Source organism: Vombatus ursinus, unplaced genomic scaffold (genome assembly GCF_900497805.2).
Source record: "Vombatus ursinus unplaced genomic scaffold, bare-nosed wombat genome assembly UNPS02013931.1, whole genome shotgun sequence".
Lineage (NCBI taxonomy): Eukaryota > Metazoa > Chordata > Mammalia > Diprotodontia > Vombatidae > Vombatus > Vombatus ursinus.
In genome coordinates, this window is record NW_020953709.1 from 311,127 (window position 1) to 326,184 (window position 15,058).

Sequence of the window (15,058 nt, forward strand, 5' to 3'; positions counted from 1 at the left end):
GAGGGAGGCGGGAAGGGGGCGGGGTTCTCCAGGCCGCGACTCGGTGGTGGGTGAGGGATCAGTTTCTTCTGCTCGCTCCCACCCCCGGGACTCCCCATTCCCAGCGGGATGCGAGGGGAGGGGGCCTTGGGGAGCTCCTGGGCTGGGGTGGAGGCGCGCTTTGGGGGAAGGGTCCGGGAGGACAAGAGGACTCCTGGTCGGGGAGGCAGGGGGCTACGGGGTGGGCGCTGCCGAGGAGTGAGGGGCCCCGCGGGGGGCGGGACTTCCGGGGGGCCTAGGGTTTCCGGGGCGGGGCTGTCCATGCAGGGGGCGGGGCTTCTGGCTGTCCTGGTGGGGAGTGGGCGGGGCTTTAGGGGGTGTGAGCCTGGCCCGCCGGCCCCTGGCTTGGCTCTCCTGGCGCTTGCAGAGGCTGGGCCGCAGCGGTCGGGCGGGGCAGCTCGGGCCATGGGGGGCCGGCCCCAGATGGGGCGCCTCTGCCCTCATGGCCTGTCGCTACCCTCTCTCCCCAGGGCCCCGGGGTCCCTCCGCCAGCTTCCATGGAGTTCCCCGGACACAGCGAGCAGCTGCTGCAGAGCCTCCGGGAGCAGCGCTCGCAGGGCTTCCTGTGCGACTGCACGGTGCTGGTGGGCAGCACGCCGTTCCAGGCGCACCGCGCCGTGCTGGCCTCGTGCAGCCCGTTCTTCCAGCTCTTCTACAAGGAGCGGGACCTGGACAAGCGGGACCTAGTGTGCATCCACAACGAGATCGTCACGGCGCCCGCCTTCGGGCTGCTGCTGGACTTCATGTACGCCGGCCAGCTGGCCCTGCGCGGGGACACGCCCGTGGAGGACGTGCTGGCCGCTGCCAGCTACCTGCATATGAATGACATCGTTAAGGTCTGCAAGCGGAGGCTGCAGGCCCGGGCCCTGGCCGAGGCAGACAGCACCAAGAAGGAGGAAGAGCCCCGGGTACAGCCGGCCACCCCAGAGCCCCTGCCTAGCACGTCCCGCGGCCTCATGCCCCTGCTGCCAGCCCCAGAGACGCCCAGCTGGAGGGACCAGGCCCAATGGAAAGGGCCCGCCCCGGCCCCTGCCCTGCCCTCGGGCCCCCAGGCTGATGAGCCCCCGGGGCCCGACAGTGCAGACACCACCCAGCCTGGCATGGACGCCCCGGTGGTGGAAGGTTCCCTTTCCAGCCCCAGTAGCTCCACGGAAACCGTACCTGCCAGCTACTTTTCCCCTAGTCTCGGGGCTGCCCCAGGGGAGCCCCCAGGGTCCCTGGAAGTGGGTCCTGAGAACCTAGGGGTAGGAGGCCCACGAGGACCCAGTGGGCCAGTGGAGGGGTTCTACCCACCTCGGCCAGCGCCAGCGCCAGCGCCAGGAGAGGCTGAGCCCGTGCAGGTGAAAGTAGAGGCCATCGTGATCTCTGACGAGGAGGCCGAGGGGCCGGAGGAGAGGCCACGTGCACCCGAGGGACTCTTCCCATCGGGAGTAGTTTGTCGGAGCCGCTATGCCCCACCTGAAGTGTTTGAAGAGGCCTCGGCTGCGGGAGGCTCTGGGCTCGAGGAGGGGGCGCCGCCTGACCACTTTCTGGCCCCAGACACTCACCTTCCCTACCACCTGTTAGCCGGCCCAGGGCACTATCACCCCGGCCTGGTGACGCCCCCTCCGCCTGCAAACAGCGGCCTGCACGAGGCTCTCTACTTGCCTCCAGAGTATGAAGTGGCCTCGGGGGGCTTTGGGGTTTTCACAGAGGATGTCCCAACGTGCAAGACATGTGGGAAGACCTTCTCCTGCTCCTACACGCTGAGGCGCCACGCCACTGTGCACACCCGAGAGCGGCCCTATGAGTGCCGCTACTGCCTGCGGAGCTATACGCAGTCGGGGGACCTGTACCGCCATATCCGCAAGGCCCACAATGAGGACCTGGCCAAACGCAGCAAGCCTGACCCCGAAGCTGCCCCCTCCTAGGGGTGCGCACCTCACCTCACTCCGACTTCAGCCTGAGAAGTTGGGGGGGCACCCCAAGGTCTCTGGACTTGGCCCCTGGGAGTTTGGGGGAGTGGAGTCCTCTTGAGAAGCGGGAAGGCTGGGAGGTCATCCTGGCACCGCTGGGGAGGATGGGTGTGGGGGTCAGGCTGCTGCTGTGCCCTTGGGCCAGGTGAAAGGGAAGCACTGCTTGTAACACAGAGCCAAGGAGCTGGCTCTCGCATTCCTCTGCCCTCTTCCCACTTCCCCCCTGGGTTATCGAGGGACAGAGGCCCACTTGATTAGCTCCTCTCCAGTCGGATCATTTGCCCAGCACCACGGCCTTCAGAGTGCCCCTGAAGCTGTCACTTGCCATCGCAAGAATTGTCTTATTGCCTGGGCCATAAATGTGAAAGTAAATCCTTTCTATGAAGTGGTCGTGGCTGGTTTTTTCCCCCCTGGACAAATCTGAGGCCTAAGGTTGATTTCTCCTAAGGCCTTCCAAGAATCTGACCTGGGAGAGGAGGGGTGGCAGAGGGGGGAGTCAAATTACTGATAAGGGATAAGGGGAGGCAAGGCGAGTTTTACACAGAAAAAGGAATTCAGGCATAATTAGGAAACATGACTGAATTCCGTGAGCACATGGGATGAAGCTAACAGACAATTTGTGTGTATTGCTTCGACTGTGGCCAGAGCTCACAGGTGGCTCTTGGGGCCTGTGGTCAGCCGCTTCGGTGGGCCGGCCATACTGAACGCTGGACAAGCGTGTGTAGGGCTCCGGGCCTGAGGCACAGCCTGGTAACCCTTGGATACAGCCAGGGTAATAACAGCTTGCATTCACAGAATGGGATCTGGTCAGAGAAGGGAAGTAGGAAATGGGGGGTATAGGTGGAGGGAGGGAGAGGGCCATGGCCTTGTAGCTCTGTGGGGGAGTGACCACTGAGATCTCCTGCCACTCGCTCCTCTGTGGCTCACTGAGAGACCCCCACCAGGTTGGGGAAGAACACTTTTCTCCGGCCTTCCTCGGGCAGCTTGAGCCATGTCTCGCAAAGTCTGCTCCTCAAAGTCAGCTTCTTTGCCTTTCTATATCGTATAGGAAAGCAGTCTCGGGGACCTTCACGTTTAGAGAGCATCTTAAACTTTCCAAAGCTCTCCATAGCCAGTCGCTGAAATCATTCAAGGTGCCCACTGAATGTTTGTCCAGCTCAGGTGACCTGAAGAGTTTCTTGGGAGGGCTGCCAGGGCACCTGGAAGGAGGTGGGGCGGGGGGGGGGGGGTCTGTCTTCTTCTCCCCCCTCCTCGGTGGGGGAGGGCCCCGGGGCCAGGGGGGGGGGGGGGGGGGCAGTCACACAGCAGGGGCCAGCAGTGCTAAGGTGTCCTTGGCCACAGTGGACAACACCACGTTTGTGAAGAGCTCTGAGGGCCAAACCCTAAGCTTCCCAAGAGTCCTCAACAAACCCATTTAGGCATTCAGAAGTCACAGACTCTTGGAAATTGGGAGGGACGTTAGAGTTCTTGCTCATCCTTCTGTCCCGTTGCTGAAAGGGAAGCGTTCAGCCTCTGCTTAAACAGTGGGATGAGGGACAGGCAGGCCCTGGATTTGGAGTCTCAGATTCAGCTGTGACACCAATCTGCTCCATGGCCCTGGGCAGGTCACTTCCTTGCTGTGCCTGTTCTCTAGTCTGTGAAATGCTAAATGACTGAAGGGCCTTTCCAGCCCTGTAGCTCCGTGCTTTACCATTCTATTTTTGGACCATCCTGATGGCTGAAAAAGGCCCTATGTTGCACCCAAATCTTCCGTATCTTGGTTGAAGAATTACATTCCATCCCTTTAATAACCTCGTTTCCATCTTGGAAATTCCTACTATTCTGATTCCTCTTCTAACCCAGGATACAGTGGGACTTGGAACAGTAGTTCCTCAGCATAGAGCAGTTTCTGAGGTCTCGTCAAAGAAGGAAAAGGCTTGGAACTGTCTCCATTTCATTTTATTTTCTCTTTCTTTTTAGGCAATTGGGGTTAAGTGACTTGCCCAGGGTCACACAGCTAGCAAGTGTCAAGCGTCTGGTCTTACGCCGGATTTGAACTCAGGTCCTCCAGACTCCAGGGCCGGTGCTCTATCCACTGTACCACCTAGCTGCCCTCTGCCCCCATTTCTAAGACCCTCCTTTCCTTTTACCTTCAGCTCAGCAGATTAGTTCTAGCTCTGATGGAATTGTAATGTCAGAGGCCATCTATGTAAGTGGAGTCTTGCCACGCTTCTCACTGAGCATCCCTTCCTTGCTGAGGGCCTTTCACGTCCGGTTGTGCTTCTTACTCTACAAAGGCCCTTTCGCTAATCCCTGTGGAAGTAAATTACCTCCTCATGTGTCCCGTCTCTTCTCATTTCAGCTTAGCAAACCTCTCTATCCTTTTCCTTTTTTCTCATGTTCTCATCCCCCAAGTCACATCCCTTACTTAATCCAGATTCAGTTAGATAGGTTAGGTAAGGATCCTGGCCCCTCAGACTTTGGTGCACTGCCTTCCAGCCTGGCCACATATTCCATGCGACCCCTGGACTCCTCCTCCTCCATGTGCTGACTTCCCTTCTTGCCATTTTAATACCCCTGATATCTGTCAGAAAACAAGAGGACAATTTTGTTACTTCTAGGCAGCCTTGAAGGAAGGAGAGGCAGGGTGGGGAGGGGAGTCCAGATACTTGGTTCAGACCTTGGCCAGGCAACCTGGTACCTATTTGAATCTGGGCAAACGACATCCACCTTCCAGGTCTGTTTCCTCTTCTGTACAACATGGCACTTAGACTAGGTGATATCTAAGGCTCTTTCTAGCTCTAAATTCTGGGATTAGTCACAAATGACATGAATGTTATCATTGTATGTGAATTTCCTTTATCTGTAAATCAGATAAGAGGCTGGCATATTGTCTATAGAATTTTAAAAATTGGAAGAGAAAGCAAACACTATCAGTGTAGCCACTCTGTTGAGCATTAATTCCCATGTCCAGCCAGTCTAAAAACACATCCAGACTTGCTTCCTTTCTTTAAATTTCCCCAAAAGCCTCTTTGTACAGAAACACCTACTTTTGTGGCCAGGATGAGCTTGTGTTTTCCTACTGGGCTAGCGAAGAGGAAGGAACAAGTATTTTGGAGGAGGAGTGTTCCTGGTCAAGGGAGGGACTGAGCAAACGGGGCAGGCTTCCTGGCATTTTTTTTCCGACCAGGTTGTGGTATGGCAGTGGCTCTGGGGTCTCCGGGCCTATGCCAGCAGAGCTCCAGCTGAGTCTAGATGGGAGCTGAAGACCAGCCTCGCTTCTCACCACGAGTCCATTGGCCATCGGGTGAATCTTTGGGCTGAGCACTTTAAGCAGATGTCTGAAGGCCGTTGCCTACGTCAGCTTCAGAAGCACAGTCCCTGCTAAAAGTGCGGGCCTTTCCAAGGACTGAGTACAGAAGATGGGTGTAGAGTGTGATGAGAGATGACAGATGACGATGCCCTGAACTGCAAGAGCCTTGCCGACAAACAGCCGTCTGTGCTGGCTTCACAGAGCACCCACAAGGTATGGTGTGAGGCCCCGATAAAGACCCCTCAACCCTAAAGCAAGGGCGGCTCTAAAGCCTAGAGACACTGACTTGGAATGATGTTTTTAAATGCACAAAATACACAGGATTACAAAGGAAACAAATTGTATTCAACCAGTTGATAATAATAATAATACTAATAAAAACCTAATGACCCCTCGATATGAGAAGCCTTGGCTTACCAATGAATGACATGGACAGCCAGACCAGCCCCTCCTCTGGGCATCCCCAACACCTTGAAAAGTGAGCCTCTCTTTCTGTCACTCAGGTACTTGGGTACCCTGGAGGAGGGAGGCACTGGAAAAATACAGGGGCTCTCAGGTAGACAGAGAAGGATGTTTTTAATAATCCTTGTATGGCACAGTGGTTTCTATGGGGACGGACTGAGACCGCTTTCACACATCTTCCATGGAGGGCGGCCAGCATCATGTGGTCACTTTGCTACTGTAGCCAAAGGAATGTGGTTCATTCTTGAGGCTCATGTATGCTTCAGAAATAAATGCTAATTATGGAGAAAGAAGCAGAAACCAGGAGTGATAAGAAAAATCTGAGCAGGGCTCAGATGTCCTTGTCAGGTAAACAATCATTAGTCTCAGAACAACTGTGTCAGTTTAACCCAAGGGGGAAAATGATCATTCTAATGTTAAGTTTTCATACATTTTGGCCTAACCTCTGATTTTGATTATCATGAAAAACAGAACGAGAATGTGACCCAGAAAGGGTGTTCCCAGCCTACCAGGCTGTCCTTTGATGCCACCCAAACACCCATCACCCCCAACGGTCCAATAGCATTCCACTGACTTTCGGAAGCCTTGTTCCTGCTTGCCCTTCATACACCCCTTTCTGCCAGCCTCATCATCCACCTGTGACCAATGCGGCCATCCATTTCTGGGAATCTGCAGTTGGCCGAGATCATTTATTCCACTTGCATCTAGTGGCTTGCTCTGGTGTTTCCCAGTAAAGCTCCTCGAGGCTACAACGATGATGCTGGACAGAAACACGGAGAGGGCTAGGAAGAGGAAGACGTGGACTGTGTACGAGGAGGAGTTGGTGCAGGGACGGAAGCCAAAGCGCAGCCCAGGTAGGTCGCAGGTGGAGCGCCCACTTCTCCTGCTTGAAGCCCCTGCTTCCAGTTCGGGGGGGAGGGGGGAATCTAGGGGTTCACCCTAAAGTAAGGAGGGTTAAAGAAGGCCTCTATGTCTCTGGCTAACCAAACATGCCCATGTAAAGCTGTTTTTCCTTTTGGTGGTAGCTGCTTAGTTCCGATTCCGTCCGCTGCAGGTATCGCCGGACATTGGCATCTTGGTAAGAAGAAGAAGAAAAGGAATTAAGTAATTCAGATCTCCAGGTAGGAGAGAGCAGATATTAAAAAGTAACCCCAAGTCTTCCTATGGCTGGAACATTCTTGACTGCACAGGGCCTAGTAAAATCTAATTCCAATTCATTAATCTGGAAGTTTGGTTATTTCTTTTAAGGACTGAGGGCTGGATTTTAGTTTTGAATTCAAAAGATTTGCTGAACAAGAGGATATACTAAACATTTTAATTATTTAAGAGGGCAAACAGGTTTGGTTGGGTTTTTTTTTTTTTTTTTTTTAGGCAATTGGGGTCAAGTGACTTGCCCAAGGTCACACAGCTAGTAAGTGTCAAGTGTTTGGTCTGAGGCAGGATTTGAACTCAGGTCCTCCTGACTTCAGGGCCGGTGCTCTATCCACTGCACCACCTAGCTGCCTGGCAAACAGGTTTTAAAACACCTTAGATGCCTCATTTTTGTACAGGCTGAGATGTTAATTACAAGCCATTAACTCTTCATGGAAACATCTTCTAAGTGACCTTGACTGAAATATTAGAGGTATATACCTTTGACATCAGTAACTTTTCATATGAATGATATCCCCTCATTTGCATTTTCATTAATTCAAGCTAGATTTTTCAAGTCAGCAGACATTAGCAAGGGTATATCATGCTCATATGTTTCTTTTGGGCCTCTTATAGAAAGAGAAAGAACAGTGTAGTAGATAGAGGGCAAACCCCGGAACCCAGCAGACCTGGGTTCAAGTTGTTGACCCTTCCTCGCTGTGTGACCCTGGGCACGTCACTTTACTTTTCTTGCAACACCACTCAAAGACTTTGGGTTGCAGATCAGAGTTGAAGAAGGAATTTGCTTCCTGGGGAGTGGAGTTCCCAACACCACTGAAATCACAGATCCAAACCAAGAAAATTGCATCCGACTGTAGTGCTGCATCAGGAGTCTAAAGTAGGATGTGAGTACAGATTTCTTTCTTGGCTGTGTGGAAGGCCGCCCTCTTTCTAGTTCGGGTAGGGAATCTTCAGCAAGTTTGGATGCAGTCAAAGGGCCGCACTTGAGGAGCCAGAGGGCCACATGTGGCCTCAAGGCCACAGGTTCCCCACCCCTGTAGAATCTAGCTTATTCCTAAGTCCCCATGAGACCAAAAGGCAGATGGGGAGGGCGAGTGGTAAGCACAGTGGACTGGACAGTCTGGCCCATCCTTGGGAATGCAGATCCCCCCAAGTCAGAGCCTCAAGGACCCTGCAGACAGACAGCATTCTTTCCCAACAGCCCACTGCCTTTGCCTCACCTTTTGGTTGACGGTCAGTGGCGGCCTGAAGGTAGCGTCGGGCCTGGTCATAGTCCTGTAAGTGAAAAGAAGCCACTCCTGCCCGGTACAAGGCCTTGGCATTGGCCGGCTGGCGCTCCAAGACCTTCTGACTGTATTCTCTCACTCGGTCATAGTTTACTGGCTCCATCTGAAGGAGAGAGGCTGAGGGGAGCAGAGAAAAGAGGAAGAGCCATTTGGTGAATTCTTCCTGGACAGTACTGGCTAACTTATGGTCATGTTAAGCAGAAGACTTTAATGCCAAAACAATCAATCTGATAATATTAAGAGGCTACTCAAAAATAGTAAAGGCAGCTAAGTGGTTCAGTGGTCAGAGTGCTGGGCCTGGAGTCGGGAAGACCTGACTTCAAATCTGGCCTCAGACACTTCCTAGCTGTGACCTTGGGCAAGTCACTTAACCTCTGTTTGACTCAGTTTCCTTATGTGTAAAACCAATCCAGTGTCATTGCCAAGAGAATCTCATGGACAGTAAGATCACTGAACAGTTGGATGTGACCGGATGATTGAACAGTAGCAGAAACAATGCCTAACACTTGTGCTTTCTTCTTTGTCGGGGGTGGGGAGGATGGAATAAGGAAGACCTGAGGAACCTCTACTGATACCAACTGCAGCTGGGCAGTGTTCGAGAGCGTCCCTGGAACACATGGTCAGGATGGGTCAGAGGCCGAATGACACCCAGATTTCCTACTTTGGACCCTGGCCCTCAGCCTCGACTACAGTGTTATGTGCACAAACATTGTAAAAAAGCGGTTCTGTGGGAGCCATTTCCTTGGGCATCCTCCTCTGTGTGCAAAAGGACAGCCACTCCCTGGTTCCTGACCTTTGCACGCCCAGGGAGCCCTGGCCTGGCGTTCTCTTATGACCTTCCCAACACAAATCTGATCACAGAACTGTCAGCTTCTTTCACAAGCCACCACTTCTTCTGGGACCGAAAAGGAAATGGGAACCACCTGCTGCCTTTCTTAACAATGGCTTCGTCTGAACGCACAGGATTCACAGATTCTAGCGCTGAGGATGAAGAGTCACCCCAGCAGACTGTCCGGGCGACGGCGGGTCTTGTTACCGCTTCTACCCTTGCAATGTGACGCTCGATCACAAAGCATCTCGGCCAGGGTTTTGTTCTTGGCCTGTTCTGATGCCAAAAGAATATTGTTGGCAACGAAATAAACATGCTGAAAGCCCGGGAGCAAAAGGGCAGCCCTGGCGGCGTCTCAGCGGCAGCACCACCTCTCCTGCTTCTCCATGCTGAGAACGGCTTTCTGAGGTACAGGAACAAAGGACAGAACAGGGGAACGCACAACACTGGAGTCACTGTTACACAGCCCGGTCCGCGTGTCCACAGTGTCGTCTGTCCAGCGCCGGCCCATCTCCCTTACAGCTTGTTGATTTAAAGTTAGTAACGCACTTAGAAGCCCCAGAAGAGCGTCAAGGGCCGTACAAACGTGGGAATCCCAACTGCATGTCTTTTGTGTCGCGCCACCAGTGCTCAGACCAGCCTCAGTGGCACACAGCTGCAGTCCCTGCAGCGGGGGAGGCTGGGGCAGGTCAGTGGCTTTAGCTGAGGCCCTCTGCTCTTCTTACTTGGGGATCTCCTCGGCGTTCATGGACTGAGTGACAGTCTTGATATAAACGATTCTCAAACCTGCTTCTCCTGCCCTGACTTCTCCACTGACCTCCAGTCTCACATCTCCAACTGTCCTTCTAACATCTTGAACTGGATGTCCAGGAGACAACCCTCCCCTCTTCCTAACTCTCCTATTGCTGTTGAGGGCAGCATCCTCCCGGTCTGGCAGGCTTACAACCCCCTCATCTTTGACTCCCCACTCACGGTGTCCGTCTTCCTAACATCTCTCCTATACCTTCCCTTTCTCCTGGGGACACCGGCCCCACCCTGATGCACCCTCATCATGTCATACCTGAACTCTAACCAGCTGGTGGATCTATCTCCCTGCCTCGTGTCTCCCCCGACTCCAGTCCATGCCGCGCTCAACAGCTGCCAAACTGATCTTCCTAAAACAAATTCTCATTGTATTTCTCCCCTCTCCCCTTCAATAAACTGCACTGGCTCCCTATTACCTCCAGGATCAACTCTAAAATCCTCTTTGGCTGTTAAAGCCCCTCAATGACCTGGGCCCTTCCTGCCTTTCCAGTCTTTCCCTCTTTGCTCCTCTACTCCTCAACCCCAGGACACCGGCCTCCTGGCCGTTCCCACAACATGATGCTCCCCCATCCCTGGACCGCCCTCCCTCCTCATCTCCTGTGTCGTGGCTTCCTTCCAGTCTCCGCCAATGTCCTACCTTCCTCGGGAAGCCTTTCCCACACCTCCCTCGTCTTGGAGCCTTCCTTCTGAGACCGTCACCGAGTGATCTGTCTGTCTGTATCTTGTGGGCACAGATGCACTGCTTGTTGTTTTCCTCTTTGGACTGGGAGCTCCTGGAGGGCAGGGGTTGTTTTTTGTCTTTTTTTTTTTTTAAATCTCCAGAGTGCTTAGCACATAGTAAGTGCTTAGTAAATGGTAGCAGATTGAGTGACTGCAGTAGGATAAAGGTTAGTCTGACATCAGATGGTTAGCTCCCAGGAATGGAGGATGCAGAGGTGTGGAGGTGTGGAGGTGTGAACTGGGAAGGCTGGAAAAAGGGAGCATGGGGTCGGGCCCAAGAGTGATTGTCCTTCTTCCCAGCCTACTGGACAGGGGAGACAGTCTTTAAGAAAAAAAAAATTAAAACCAAAAAACACTCCTTGGATAAGATGGGCACTTTACTCTGCTTTAAAAAGGAAGAGATCTCAGTATCTCCTGACTTTCTTGCAAAGTATCTGGTGTTTCCAGGTCTCTTGACACTTAACCTCCATCTTCTGGGGTGCGATTTAAACCTTTCTTTTGTTTTTAGAGTTCAGCTTGGTCACGCTAACGTCTCTGCCATCTATCTTTCTAGCTGAATCTAATATTATCCCTCCCCTGCACAAATTGTCCATTCTTCTCAAGGCTCCAGCATTGTGCCCATGTACACGTATCATCCCCGGCCTGTCCTCCCTCCCACAATGCCCTCCACCAATGCCTTGCTTCAGCTGTGTCATTGGCCTCTGATTCATCAAGGCCAGCTTCATCAAGTCTGTCCTGACCACTCCAATGATCTCTCCCTCTTCTGAACTAACACCGCCCGTGTCACTCAGTATAAAGGACCATGGCGTAATAAACCCATCCCTACTCCTGGAGTCAGGAAGCTCCAGACGTGGCTCCCGGCTCAGTCAGACCGGTCACTCAGCCTCCTGGGCCTTCATCCTCTCTAGAAGGAACGGCCTGCCCGCCCAATCCCTTCCTCTGATCCTATATATGATCCTACAGGCATTCCTTGTGTTATTTACCTCCCCAATTAGATCCCAATTGCCCTGAAGGCTGGGACTATGAACCCGACACCCCTCCCCCCAGCTTCAAGCCCAGTGCTGGTCACAGAGCTAATCATGGCTTGATGATATTTACCAAAGGCAAACACTTTTAATATATATTGAATATGAAGTACAGCATCATATATTCTGATATGCTATGAAATAACTCATACATTTGGAGGCTGGGCACTACTCAACTTATCCTTTTGGCTAAATGTCCCCTAATTCTTTTTGTCTTTGCCCGTACATCTTATTTCCTGAGCTCTTAATAATTTTTGTTCCTTTGCTCCAAATCCTTAAATTCAGGACTCAGACTACAGAGCTCCTGGATGGAGGGGCACTATAGACAACTGTTACAGAAAAGGAGGCAGGTTGGTGTAATGGACAGGAAACTGGCCTCAGCAATCTGGAGTCCTGGGTCAGGTCCCTCCAGCTGTGAGAGCCTGGCCTGGCCCTCGAGTTCCTCGCGCCCCAAAGGTATCTCCAAGAGCCCTGCTGCTTCCTATCTCGGGGGTGACAGGAGCTGGAGACTGCTGCCCCGTGGTGTAGACGATGTCAGTGCTCATTAAAGGAGATTAGAAGCAAGTCCAGCTCCTATTCATAAATCCCAAAGTACCAGGATCGACTCAACTCTGTTGAGTAACTCTGTTACTGTTGCAGGGGGTGCGCAGTGTAGGAGAGAAGGATTCTAGTTTCTCCTCTACTCTAGATCACACCTTTAAGGTGCTATGGGAACTCTACACCTGATCTTCTTACAATCTCATCTGACCACTTCCGACACTTGCTCTAACCTCTTCGAACCCTCTCGCTTTATTGCTAAACTCCTGCCCGCCTGGCCCGGATGCCGCCGCTGGGGAGGCATACACATTCTCCAGTGCAGCTTTGGGTTTCCACGGGTGCCTAGTTAACCCCTTCCCCTCTCTTTTCTCAGGCCCAGGAAGTCACTTCGATTTGGTTGTTTTACACAGCCTAGTACTTCCCCCCACACGTTAGAAATGAAAATGTGCCTCAACACCTCCATGGCATCATTTCGGACACCCGGCAGTTTTACCTCACTGCTCTGTAACTTAATAAACATCGGATCTATTTTACTTGGTCTAGAATCAACTGGCCTACGAGATCTCTCACTTGCGGCAAAATAACTCTACAGTCTGGAAGTGAGAGGTGGGAGGCGGGGGTCGCCTGGGCTCCTTTCCAGGCTCAGAGTTGCCTAGGCCATCAGAGGAGAGGCGGAGGAAACGTCCCACCCGCAAACTCCCGAATCCCAGGCCCCCCCCCATTCTTTTGACGTCGTGGCCGGAGCCCCGCGGCCAGCTGCCAAGGTCAGTCTCTCTTCCCCGCCGAAGCCGGAGCCGGAGCCGGGCTCTCCGAGGGCAGTTCTTACCGGCCAGGTTGTTGTAACAGTCGGCCTGCGTGCTCTCCAGCACCTGCTGCTGCTCGACCGTCAGCGCCGGGCCTCGGGCGCCCAGGGGGGGCAGCGGCGATGGCAGGCTCGGGTCGAGGCCCCGAAGCTGAAGCAGGGCCCGGTGGTACCGGCTCACAGCATCCCGGTAGCGCCCCTCCCGGTAGCGCTGGTTCCCCTCCTCCTTGTACTGCTGCGCCTCGCGGAGCCTCCTCTCCATGGCCCGGGGTCCGAGAGAAGGGCCGGGGTGGCTGCTGCTGCTGCTGCTGCTGCTGCTGCGGGGGCTTGTGCCGCAGCCGCCGCCCCGGGGGGAGGCCCAGAGGACACCCTTGGCACAGGGAGCCGGCCCTCGCCTGCCCGACCCACCCCGGGGGCTTCAACACCCACGATTTCCTCCCAGAACCCCACGGGGAGCCCCGAGTCGGGCCGAGATCGGGGGCTCCGGGGGCGCGAGCGCGCGGGACAGGGTCTGCACCAGCAAGCCCACCCGCCCCCACCGCGGGCGGGCGGACGGACAGTCGGGCGGTCCTCAGCGCCTGCGAGCGTGCGCGTGGGGTGGCTTCGCGTCCACGTTCACGGAGTCCCTGCTGCGCCCCTGCTTGGCCCCACGCTCCGTCCGGAGAGGCTGCACCTGGGCACCGGCGCCCAGGTCCTGAACGTGGCCGGGCCTCGATGTGCCTACTCCCGCCTCCCGGCCGCAGGGACCCCGGACAGGGCCCGTTTACCGAGCGCCTCCGCGCGCGCTCCCGCCGTCCAATCACCTCACGGTTCCACGCCGGTGCACGCGCGCCGGGAGAAAAGAGCCGCGGGGCCCCGCCCCCTCCTCGGGCCGGCGCCCCACGAGGACCAATCGCCAAACCGTCCTCGGCTGAGCTGCCCAATCAGAGAAAAAAAGAAACCCGGCAGCATCGGTGGCCCAATGGGAGCGAAGACTGGGCGATTCGAGCCGCCCACTAAGTGGGGACTGGGGCGGGAGAAAGGGGAAACTCAGCAGGCGTGTTGGGGACCCCGACCCCGACCCCGACCCCGACCCCGACCCCGAATGACACCGAGACCAATCGTCCCCAGCCCCGGGTACTAGTTTTGTGGCTAAAAAAATGATTCTTTCTCCGCCTCCTCGCGACGGGTTTCTGCGGCTACGGGGCTGCGGGCACGCCAAGGGAGGGAAGGGGCTGCCGGGGCTTCTCTCTGGTGCAGAAAGCTAGGAGGTGCGGGGTGCGAAAGGACCGCAGCCCCAGCGTAGAAACCAGTTAAGCTGCCGCTGCCCCTCCAGGGTGCCGCAATAAAAACAAGACCCAAACAAACCTAGACAGACCCCCTTGCAGTGATTGGTGGAGGAGGAAGAGGGGGCGGGAAGAGCAGGGAAGGCCAGCCTATCGCTGGACGCACGCTGTTCGGGGGGGGGGGACGAGGAGGGAGGGGTGGAAAAAGAATCCCCTCGCCAGCCCGGGACTAGGCCCGGAGAGGGGAAGGAGAGTCTGGGGTGCGGCCAGGATGGGCTTCAGCCGGGAATGCCCGGCGTCCGGCCGCCGGCACCCAGTTTTCTGGGCGCGCGTGCCCGAGCGGGGAGCAGTCTCGGTGCGCGGGAGGCGGCCGGCCGCGGCGGCGGCAGGCCCTGCGCCTGCGCGCTGGGACCGGGCCGACGGTTCGCGGGGGGGCCGAAGGGGGGGAGGAGGCGGAGGAGGAGGGAGGAGGCGGCGGGAGGAGGGAGGGAGGCGGAGGCGGCGGCGGCGGCGATGGAGGTGAAGCGGCTGAAAGTGACCGAGCTGCGGTCGGAGCTGCAGCGCCGAGGCCTGGACTCGCGCGGCCTCAAGGTGGACCTGGCGCAGCGGCTGCAGGAGGCGCTGGACGCCGAGATGCTGGAGGACGAGGCGGGCGGGGCGGCGGCGGCGGCGCGGCCCGGGCGGCCGGGGGCGGCGGCGGCCGTGCGGAACCCGGGCGGCGACGAGGCGGACGAGGACGACGACGACGACGACGACGACGCCGCCGCGGACGAGGACGCGGACGAGGACGAGGACGCGGCGGCGGCCGCCGCCGCCGCCGCGGCCCAGCCCCAGCCCCTGCCCCAGCCGCCGGGCCGGGCCTCCGCGCAGCCCCGGCTGCCCGCAGCCGC

The 15,058-nt window shown here is 55.9% G+C and overlaps 2 protein-coding genes and 1 long non-coding RNA gene across 3 annotated transcripts; 2 read left to right on the forward strand and 1 right to left on the reverse strand.

Moving 5' to 3' along the window:
- The first annotated feature begins 452 nt into the window (after window positions 1–452).
- On the forward strand, window positions 453–2,379 carry ZBTB3 (zinc finger and BTB domain containing 3). Its single transcript, XM_027858879.1, is given in 2 exon segments — window positions 453–1,935; window positions 1,938–2,379. Coding segments are annotated over 2 exon segments (1,605 nt in total). The 5' UTR covers window positions 453–536; the 3' UTR covers window positions 2,144–2,379.
- A 3,230-nt stretch (window positions 2,380–5,609) lies between these two features.
- Window positions 5,610–13,227, reverse strand: TTC9C (tetratricopeptide repeat domain 9C). The gene is made up of 3 exons (XM_027858824.1): window positions 12,928–13,227; window positions 8,121–8,303; window positions 5,610–6,822 (listed from the first exon to the last, which is right to left on the reverse strand). Exons 1-3 carry the CDS (start codon window positions 13,163–13,165, stop codon window positions 6,728–6,730), a joined length of 516 nt encoding a protein of 171 aa, XP_027714625.1. The 5' UTR covers window positions 13,166–13,227; the 3' UTR covers window positions 5,610–6,727.
- LOC114040689 lies at window positions 6,512–10,903 on the forward strand. The gene is made up of 4 exons (XR_003568813.1): window positions 6,512–6,602; window positions 6,803–6,869; window positions 7,662–7,784; window positions 8,724–10,903. It is a non-coding gene; the product is annotated as an uncharacterized LOC114040689 (long non-coding RNA).
- Window positions 13,228–15,058: the final 1,831 nt, after the last annotated feature.